This window comes from Anser anser (genome assembly GCF_964211835.1).
Source record: "Anser anser genome assembly, chromosome: 11".
Taxonomy (NCBI): domain Eukaryota; kingdom Metazoa; phylum Chordata; class Aves; order Anseriformes; family Anatidae; genus Anser; species Anser anser.
The window spans coordinates 10,856,767-10,867,200 of NC_139732.1; the positions used below are offsets into that span (position 1 = coordinate 10,856,767).

The window sequence follows — 10,434 nt, forward strand, 5'->3', positions numbered from 1 at the left end:
ACGTGGCTTTAATGGTCCTCTTGCTGAATTTTTAAAAACATTCTCGCCTAGCCTCAGAGCAGGACGAGCAGCATGAGCCTTCTGACCTGATCACCTCCTTTCTGCGGGCATATGCCTACCTACTGCCTCTTACACCTGGGGCGGATCAACCACCCGCTCAGTGCCTGAGGCTGGACAGCACGTGCACTTCTCGAGCAGTCAAAGCACAAAACAAGGTATAAGAGGGAACTCCAGCTGCCAGTGCTGATAACTAAGTATGAAATGCAATGGAGAAATGCTGCCAAATGCAATCAAGACTAGGGAAGAATATACGGATGTCATAAATACTCTGAAACGAGGTGGACTTGTAAGAAATCTGACAAAGTTTATTAAGGAAGCAGGATTTTCAAGCTGACCGTGGGCTTATAAAATACGATTAGGACAATGAAAAAGAAAGGTTCACTCCAGACATAAACTGGAAGTTTGTAACTGCAGACATACTGGCTAACTACGAGGGGTTTCCTGGGTAGATTGTTTTCTGTACGGTGTTATTGGATAGCATTTTCAGAAGTGAGAACTCCAAGTAGTAGAAATTAAATTTGTTTTAAAATTTATTGTGTAACTTAAGCAGTTCCATATAGAAAACCACACCACGAAGTTATTCAACACCAGAGACACCAGGGCAATGCATTGCTCTCTTACCTGCCTCTCGCTGACACGAAGAGGACCAAACACCACATACTGGATTAGTTTAGCAACCAACATCAGAAAACAGCAAGCAGTGTTCACTAGTACCTGCAAGGAAATAAAGCAGTCAGTAACAAATACTTTTGCCCTACTCAAAAAGGGAGGGAGAGAAGGGAAAAGAACGAGTCTAACAGAGCCTTCCATTGTTTATTAAATAGTTTTGGCTGCCTTTTTTTTTGGTGAAATTTAAGCCTGGCCTCTTCTAAGACAGGACAGTAGCTCATAAGTCACAACTTTTTTCTAGAAATACTAACATTTGATATACCAGTAAATCCAACAAACAAACCTAACGCTTTGTGATAAACTGTTTTATGCAGATTAGCAAACTTTAGCACTAAGGAGCACAGGGTCAAAACCTACAGATCGCCAAGACGCTTATTTTGCTTAACGTACAGGAGACGCATGTGAAGCATACATCTTAAACAACTCCAGCTTGAATTTGTTGTTACAGGAGGAAGATTCAGACGCAGTCTTGAAACACAATAGCGTGCAAGCTTTCTGTAACAACCCTGCTCACATGCTTCCTGGGAGACTGCTTTAAAGCAAAGCAGTAAGGAGCTGAACACACGGGCCTGGAAAACTGTTTGTCATATCTGACGAAGAAATTTGCAATTAACTGTTGACCTACACAAAACACTACAGGGCGGGGGGAGGTAATGATGCAGCATCGCCCTGTCATTTCTAAGACACACAATCAACTTTTCCAGGGCTCTTAATATAAGGTCCTAACACCAAGTTTCCAAACAGCCTCAGCAGGCTGAATGTGCTCAGCGTTCTCAAAATCAAAGCCTCGGCCAAGCAAGTAAGGTGGACACCTGCATTACAGCAAATACCACCTTTTACTGACGAACATCAGAAAGTTACGCAGCAAGAGTTCAGCCGGGCATTTTTGACATCCCCTTGTCGAGCCTTAACTTCAGCTAGACCACAGAGAAATCAGCAAAGCAAGAACCACCCGTTTACTCTTATGCTACCGCCACTGAAACTCATTTGGGCTTCAAGAGGTACATAAATATTTTTGTTAAGATGGTGCGGATGCTTTCTCTTATCTACATAACTTTAAGTGTTAATTCTTGAAAAAAAATAAAGGAAGCGTGGGCTCAAATAGCTGATGCTGCCTCCCAAAGATTCCTAGCTGAGCCACCAGCCCCCTGAGCGGTTCCAGGGCTGCAGGTGCCCCGCAGCACCCCCCCCGCAGGGCCGATTTCCCCCAATTTCCCCCAAACCTCCCACCGAGGGCGGCTCGGGCCCCGCCGCCCGGCTCCCCCCGTCCCCCTCAGCCTCACCCCGGAGGCTCGGCCCGGGCAGTCCGTGCCCAAAGAGGGCTCACGCCGAGCCCGCCGCCCCCGGCCCTCCCGCCCACCGCCGCCGCGCAGGGCCCGGCCCGGCCCCGCCGCAGGCCCCGGGGCGGCTCGGGGGCGGCGGGGCGCTGAGGGCCGAGCCCCCGGCGGCCGTCCCGGGCCTCACCCAGACGCAGAGGCTGTCGGAGAGCAGGAAGGAGGCGACGTCCAGGGCCCGCGGCCCGCCCCGCGGCTGCAGCTCGGCGCCGTCGGCTTCGGGGGCCCGTCCGAGGGCGCGGTAGGCGCTGAAGGCGGCGGCCAGCAGCGCCAGGGCGCTGAGCGCGGTGTAGGTGCGGAGGCTGGGCCAGGGGAAGCGCTCCAGGAACAGCAGCGGCATCGCGGAGCCCCCCTGCGGGCCGCGGGCCCGCTTCCTGCGGCCTAGAGCCCGCCCGGCCCCCGGTACCGCCCCTCGCCGGGGCCGGGCCGCGCCGCCCCCGCCGGGGCCGGGGAAGGGGAAGGGATAAGGGAAAGGCCCCGGGAGCGGCCCCGGCTCCCGGCTCGGTCGGGTCGGGGCGCGGGGGGCTGAGTCACGGCCCCCGGGTGCCGTTGGGGCTCCCCCGGAGGCGGAGAGGGTTGGTTCCGCCACCCAGGCCGGGGCACGAGCAGCAGGGCGGGCGCAGAATTCGGGAACAAGGCTTTGGAAGGCGTGCATGGCAACAGCGGAAGGGTAAAGGCAGTGACTCAGCCCGCCGAGTACGTAAAAAAAAAAAAAATGCATACAGATGTGGGGGCTGCCGCAACCTGCACAGGCTGAAACGCTGAGAAGAGCGAGCTGAAGCGTCGGGATCCCTCACACGATGACACAGCACCCTGGGCTGCTACAGGAGTTCAGCATAATGCAGAACAGCCTGCGTGTGGCATTGGCAAAACACTTCAACGTGAGCCAAGCTCAATCCTGTAGCTACGGACAATATATAAAATGAATTTCACTTCTATATTTAATTGGCTCTCAGGCCAGTCCAGCAGAATCGACTTGTGTTAGTCTGTTACTTTCTTTCGGGGACAGAGAGGGTGAAGATGCACGTTTTATTTTGTGAAAGCCCTGTACAAACGGCAATGCCTACAGATTATTTTGGATAAACTTTTAAAAATGGCTACCCCTGCCTTTAAGTATTTAGACTCTCTCTCAAAACACAAACTCAGTTCTCCAGGTTAAAAAAAGGCTCAAAATTATATTGCACCCAGTTGTACTTTTCAGTCTCTCCCTCAGACTAAGTCTCTGCTCAGGGATGAAAATTGGAGCATCCAAATGTGCCCTGAATGGTCAGATCCTCCTCTTGTTCTCAAGGTTTTCTGTATTCCTCCAGGGAAGTAACAAATCTTAAAATGTGTTCTTAAAAGTAGAAGACAACCACAGAAAAAAAAAAAAAAAAAAACACACTGAAAGACAAACAGAATCAGACCCATTTTGTTTAATGGTGTACAAAAAAAATGGTGAGTATTACAATGAAAAGTGATTAAAACACTGATATCTATCACATTGCCATCCCACTACTTAAACAGTTGAGATTCACTTCTCTATTCATACAATAGAAAGTTCAGTGGACTTCAGGTAAAGAACAACATAAAAAAAATCCTTGTCACACACATTCTTTTCTCTACATTTTAAAGCTGTGCTCACAGAGACGGCTTCTTCTATCAGACTCTTCGGGTACGTGGGAGCTCAGTTGTAGATAAAGTTGAACCTAAAATTAAAAGGGTTATACCACATGAGAGACTTGTGTTGTTTTTATTTAACTGACATTTTGGAATGAATAAGCATACGTTTTGTTTTTGTCCTTGATAAGACTCCATCTGACAGAGGAAAAGTGATTTTTTTTTTTCCATAAGACAACTTTAGCATAGCAAGAAGCGTTATTTTTAACAGCCAATGCTAGCATTGCACATCAGTCTCTTAAGGCTGCAAAAGAAATAATTATTTCATCTCTTAAGAGAGCTTCACAGATATGAAAATACCAGTGAGAATTATGTAACCCATCAGCAACTCTTTCACAGCATTTCTGTTACCAGAGCCAGCTTTACACACTCGAAAGGTAGCAGGCAGACTCAAAAGAAGAGCTAATTCTTGTCAACTACATTTCCCAGCAGACAGAAGAGCACTGGACACACACTCACAAAGCAAAAGAAAGGCTCCATCTCAGCTTCCTGATGTCCTTTGTTGGGATGAAGCTGTTTCACTGGTGCCAAACTGGAGTTTGGCTGTGTAATAGCCAGTGCTTCCCTGGTACTTGGGAGAAAGTATCTGCTACCTTTAGACAGAGCAGGGAGGGGGAAAGGCCCCATAGCAACAAGTGCCAAAATTGGGACTAGACGGAGGAAAACACACAACACCTAACTCAGTGCTTCAAATAAACATCTTGGCTTTTCCTCCCACACTGTCCCAAACCCTTATAAGAAGCTGATACTTAACGCTTCCGCAACTTTGTCCCCGCTATCTTTCAGGTTTTCCTTTGCTAAAGTTGCCAAATAGGATTTTGGTGCTGCTAAGATGCAACCACTGCCTCTGAAGTGTCCACACCATCTAATTTGTCCTCGTGTCCCTCAGCTCTTCACCTGACATTATGCATCCATCTCAATTTGTCTGAGACAGACTCTAAGCTCTTTGGGATAGCTGCAACCTTTTCATAATTTGATTCTGTAGTGCCTAGCCTTGCACTAGTCAAAGTTCCCCAAAACTACACTACATATGAACATAATATACCTGCTCAAAAGTTGAGGAAGGCTGGAAATAATAGGTCCATATCCCGGTGCATTGTCATAGAGCTCAAACAACGGTGCAGCAACCAGCTTGTAATTTTTGGGGACTGCAAACAAAGCTACAAATAAATGTGAGTTGATTAATATTAAACAAAAAAAAAAAATCCACCAAGCATTCAGACAAGGTATCACCCCCCCAATCTCTAAGCAAGATCACTACATACAGCACTGTAGTACTAGAGCAGGTTTATTCCCTTCACAGTTAAATACAGAGTTGTACACACGATGTGGGAGCAGGAATGGGAATTTACTAGGACCTTGTGTTCAAAGGATCACCTAGCTTCAAAACTGATACCAGAACTTTTTTTAAATGATTAACTATAAACAACTACAAGCATATGAAAATGAACTTGCTACCACATTTCCTTGCACGAATTGCAAGCATTTAGAGTTTTATAAATACAATATTCTGTTGCAAACAAACACTTACCTTTTTCTTGAAGCTGGACCAAGAAAAGCTTTTTGTGCTCTTTTGGTTTTGTAATATGAGCTGGGATATAGGGATACTGGAAGAAAAATAAAAAGTTTGGTTGTACAGAGCTTTGAAAATACAGTGTGTTCTTAAATGCTCATTTATAAGTTATCAAGCACTGTCCACGTTTTCAGCATGTCCAACTTTCTTTCATGTCAACAAATAATGAAAACAGCTTCTGTGAGAAAGGATCAAGAAGGAATGCTGTTGCCTTCACAACTCTCCGGAGGATCTCAAGAGGTACCAATACTCATTACCAGTTAACCCAACAGAACAGAAATGTGTAATATAGCAAACTGAGCAAGTATTCTCAGGATCAAAGCATTCAGAACTGGAGCAGTCAGGCCAGACCATTTTAGTCACAGGGCATCTGCTCCATATGTACCAGTGAACGAGTTTCCATTGTGGTTAAAATAGCTTAAATGAGTTTAAATGGTGTGCCTAGCTTAGCAAGGGACTGGAAACTATTACATCCATGCTTTCTCACCCATCTAAACAGGTGTGAGGAGGCAGAGGGAGTTTCCAGAAGAAAAACTTCGGAGTTTGTCCTCAGTCACAGAAAGTAGATGAAATAGATAAAAAAAATTGAAAACTTTTGGAAAAAGTGATCAATATAGAAATGCTCACCTGCGGAGGTTCGAAGTTCGGTCTCCACCAGTTGCCAATGCAGTCATCGATCACCCAGTCTTGCTGAACACCATCCTGACGGCCCAGTATCTATCAAATACCCAGTTACAGTCAAAATTAAATACCCCAAGCAAAAATTTTTAGAAAACATACACTGGAAGCACAAAGACTTGCTGTAATAAGGGATGTAGATCAGGACTACTCTGGAACAGCTTTTTTTTTTTTTTATGAATATTTGTGTAAAGTGACATTTTATCATAAAAACCTCTCTTGACAGGACAAGGACACTTTAGAAAACATTTCAAATTCCACGCTACATTCAGTTGTACTGAGGGCCACACGACCGACAGGAAGAACAAAATGCCATGTTACGCTACCTGACAATATTAACTGAGGTTCAGTGGAGTGCATTTAAGCTATTAACTGTCTCAAAAACTAGCCCTCAGTCGTGCTCAGCAACACACTTTACTGCCCACCTGCAGGCTCACTCGCCTGAAGCCAGCCCAAAAGCAAAGCTGCAAACGAACACAGGACTTGAGTGGTAGGTAGGGGGGCTGCCACTGGACCGCCCCGTCACCCTCTCACCAAGCAGGTAAACGAGAACTTACTGTTTACTTTGTTAGCTACCCAAGAACATTTTACAACCAAACACAAAGGCATCAGAATAACAAAAGTGATAAGGAGACTACTTTAATTCTTTGGCTATTCAACTAACGCTAGAATAATTCAACATTCTATAACATTCCAGAATTGCAACATAACAAAAGAAAACAGACCTCTGTCATTAAGCGTTTGAGCCCCTCTACCTCATCTTCTCCTGGATTGAGTTCACCACCAGGTCTGTTAAAATAATCAATGATTAAAGCTAGGTTTACGTGTTACAGTATTTACAGACGTTCACAGGTAAGTTCGGACATGCTTCCAGGCGGGGAGCTACAAGTTCACTCAAGGCTCTTGCGTCTGAACTTCCACATCTAACCTTGTCAAAGCTGAAGACAAAAGGATAGCCTTCGCCAAAGCTAAAAGGGCTACCATATGTCCCTTTGAAAAATAAAACTGTACACAAGACTTTAACTTCAATAGGACAAAAGTATGACAGTACACTTGTTAATGCACGGGGCATTTAAAAGGTGAAACTTAAACAACAATACAAAACCATCAGAAATCAAAGAAAGGGTTGTAAATATCAACTGTAGTTGTTCTAATCTCAAAAACAGCCCTTAGTGAAGCATACAGAAGCATAAAAGTCAAGTGGGGAACCATCCTGCATTTAATGCAAAATTAATGAAAAAATAAAAGGACATTTACATCACCACAAGTTTTTTTTGAAAAATGGTCAGAGTCTAGCCTATTTAGTCCACATACACACCCCAAATCAGGACGTCAAAAAAGCATCTGGATATCAAGTTAGATTTTTCTCCATCACTTGAGGGCAAACACAAGTGTTAAAAACACACACTGCTTGTGTTCCTGGTTGTAACTCGTCTCAAGTCCAGTCCACCCAGTTTAAAACAAGAAAACAAGCTCCACCACCACAACCGTATGATCCAAACTAAAATTTCACTCCAGTAGCAATAACTATTAAAGCAACTGACATGTTTTTCTTCACAAATTCAAATGCCTTTCTTACTGTATCCAGCCTACCCGGTAGTTTTGTAAACAGATCCCATTCCGCGTTTATCAGGGTTTATGCCCTGAGCTTCACTTTACCATTTCTGCAGCCATACCATAGGGGTATTTAAGCACAACAGCTTTCCTAACAGCGTAAGAACAAAACCCTGTCTCTGATAAGAGTGTTAAACAGGAATGCTGATGCACTGTAATGAAGATTTCCAGCTGGTCCAAAACCAAAGTGACCCCCGCTCATGAGTCAAACACATATATTTTAGAGGAAAACTTCGTCATCCAAAAAACCTTTTCCCAGACTATGTCCTATCAAAATACCTATCAGAGTCGGTCGTGTTTTAGCTTCTAATAAGAACATTTCAAGGTCTGGGATGTTAAGGTTGGATTAAGAAGGTACAATCAATAAGCCGAGACTTACAGCTTGAAAAAAGTCGTCCCCAGCTGCAGTAACAACACGTGGGGCAGTCTATGCTCGTGTACGATCAGAACCCCTTCCACTGTCCGCCTCATGCCGATTTTGTCAAATTCCTCTCTCATGCGTTGAAAGCGAGCTGCCACTGAACTGTCCTTCTCATAAAGGGGCTCCTTTGTACCAAAGGTGTAGTTGGTAAGAGGATATCTATAAAGGAAAAAAAAATATAGCGTATAACATGAAAAATAGATTTAAATCACAAGCACACAGCATTTGCCCTGTGGCAGAACCATCCCTGCTTGAGCAAACGGTCACTCAGTCACTGTCCTGGGCTAGGTCTCGCTGGCAAGCTGAGTCACAGCTCCCGCATGACACCAAGATCTGCTCGAGGAGATACAAGTGCAGGAAGCCAGGCTGATCGGACACGCTGTCATGGTGCCGATTCAGAAGCAGGCAGAGAACTCCAGATGTGCCAGCAACCAGCTTTGACCTGCACACCGCAGAGCAAAGGCAGCTGAGGCTCTGAGAGGAGCTGGGAAAGGGATGGGAGAGAAAAACTCTGCTGGAAAGGTTGGAAGCTGCAGAGGACAGCCTCCGTTTCTGCAGGAGCGATGAAGAGCCTGAGAACTGAACTGTTAGAAGAGGTTTTGCTTTGAAGTGGAAAACGAGATGCCTGGATCACGGAAAGGGAATGCTGAGTGTCAAGTGCAGGGCTGGGAGCCTGGGGTAAGAAGAGCTCGAGCAGATCATGCAGGTGGCTTAGGTGCTGGACCTCTGCATCCTCTAGGGACGACACAGCGTACCCTGAAGAGATTTCTATAGGTAACAGGGACTGAGTAGAGCGAGAAGAATCAGAAGAAAGGAAAACCAAATGCAAGAAATTAAACAGCCCAAGAAGGCACAGAGGGCAGCAGAAAAACATTACTGTACAACTAAATGCAAGTAACAAAGAAATCACAAGCCACTTCCAGTTGTTGGAGCCATTCTCAGGTACACAAGTGAGCCAAAATTAATTTCCTAACTGCGGATACCTTCACGAGCAAGCTTCTCCCCTTGCACTTAGAACCACCTACACTTCCATTCATTTCCTTTCTTTTTGACTCCCAGAGAGCCATACTAATAACCCACTGAGTTACCCTATAATACCCTACATGTGTGAGTACATTAGTTCATACCTTAAAACTGTTAGCTTATGCTTTACCAAAAAAAGTTGATAATAGTTTCCCACTGATTCTTCTCTTCAGAAACACCACAAAAATATTCCAACCTTAGAAACTAACATTTAAACTTCTACAATAAGACTCTAGTTGTGAATAAACCCAGCTATACCAAGCAGTAAGCACTAATTTGTTTGATTAACGGCTAACAGTGAATATCGACTATTGTAGCTCACATTCACTGTTTTGCAGCTTGCCAGGCGTATTTCCCAAAGAATGCATCAGAGTTTACTCAGAGAAGGCAGCAGAAATAGATGCCTTCTCATGCAATGAAAGTACATGTAGCAAATAACTGCTTTCTGCCATAGATACAAACTTTGTCAGGTAGTAACCGCTGTGAAGTTGAATTAAAACTCCCGGCCCGCTCGGCAGCAGCAGGATCTAACCCCATGCTGCTGCCCACACTATGTGAGCCCAAAGGCAGCAGAGCCCCATTGCTCTCCCAGGAGTCACCCCAAAAGCCCCAGGAGGGATAGAGGGGCCACCCCTCACTCCGTGCCGCCTCTCCCTGACCCCTTGCAATCATAGAACCGCAGAACCACAAAGGTTGGAAAAGCCCTCCAAGATCACCTGGTCCAACCACCCCCTACCACCACCATCACCCACTGAACCACGTCCCCAGGCACCACGTCCAACCTCTCCTCGAACACCCCCAGGGACGGTGACGCCACCACCTCCCTGGGCAACCCGTCCCAACGCCTGACCGCTCTTTCTGAGAAATGTCTCCTCATTTCCAACCTGAGCCTCCCCTGGCGCAACTTGAGGCCATTCCCTCTGGTCCTATCACTGGTTACCTGTGAGAAGAGGCCGACCCCCAGCTCCCCACACCTTCCTTTCAGGCAGAGAGCAACGAGGTCTCCCCTGAGCCTCCTCTGCTCCAGACTAAAGGACTCCCTTGCTGCCCGCAGCACCCTCAGCGGCCCCCGGAACCCCTCAGCAGCCCCCCAGAAGCCCCCAGGCCCCTCAGAAGCCTCCCCCTGGCGCCTTCCCCTCAGCCCCCGGCGAGGCCGGCCGCCGGCGGGGCGCTCACAGGTTGATGGTCCGCTCGAGGGTCAGCGGCTTGGTCTGCTGGATGTACTTGTTGCCGAACTGGTTGACCCCGCGGGGCCAGCCGGTCTGCGAGCGGTTGGGCGGCACCACCGACATGGCGGCGAGGGCAGCGCGGGCAGCAGGGCGGCGGGAGCGCCGTCCGCCATTAACCGCCCGGAACCCGCCCGCGCCGCGCTTCCGACCATAGAGAGGGGCGGCGAGGCGAGG

General features: G+C 46.8%; 2 protein-coding genes across 3 annotated transcripts in view; both read right to left on the reverse strand.

Annotated features, from left to right (window-relative positions):
* Positions 1-2,491, reverse strand: part of AMFR (autocrine motility factor receptor) — a 28,902-nt gene extending 26,411 nt beyond the window's left edge. Inside the window, exons 1-2 of one of the 2 annotated variants that reach the window (XM_083851862.1) lie at positions 2,194-2,491; positions 682-774 (exon numbers count right to left, since the gene is read on the reverse strand). In XM_083851862.1, the coding sequence (XP_083707988.1) occupies positions 682-774; positions 2,194-2,403 (303 nt within the window). In that variant the 5' untranslated portion in view covers positions 2,404-2,491. Of the gene's footprint in view, positions 1-681; positions 775-2,012; positions 2,033-2,193 lie in introns of those variants that run through there. The other variant, XM_083851863.1, reaches the window with a different exon arrangement.
* Positions 2,492-3,463: 972 nt separating this feature from the next.
* Positions 3,464-10,421, reverse strand: NUDT21 (nudix hydrolase 21). Its single transcript, XM_083851876.1, has 7 exons — positions 10,208-10,421; positions 7,967-8,167; positions 6,699-6,762; positions 5,923-6,012; positions 5,254-5,329; positions 4,768-4,882; positions 3,464-3,751 (listed from the first exon to the last, which is right to left on the reverse strand). The coding sequence occupies exons 1-7, from the start codon at positions 10,321-10,323 to the stop codon at positions 3,730-3,732; spliced, it is 684 nt and encodes a 227-aa protein (XP_083708002.1). The 5' UTR covers positions 10,324-10,421; the 3' UTR covers positions 3,464-3,729.
* Positions 10,422-10,434: the final 13 nt, after the last annotated feature.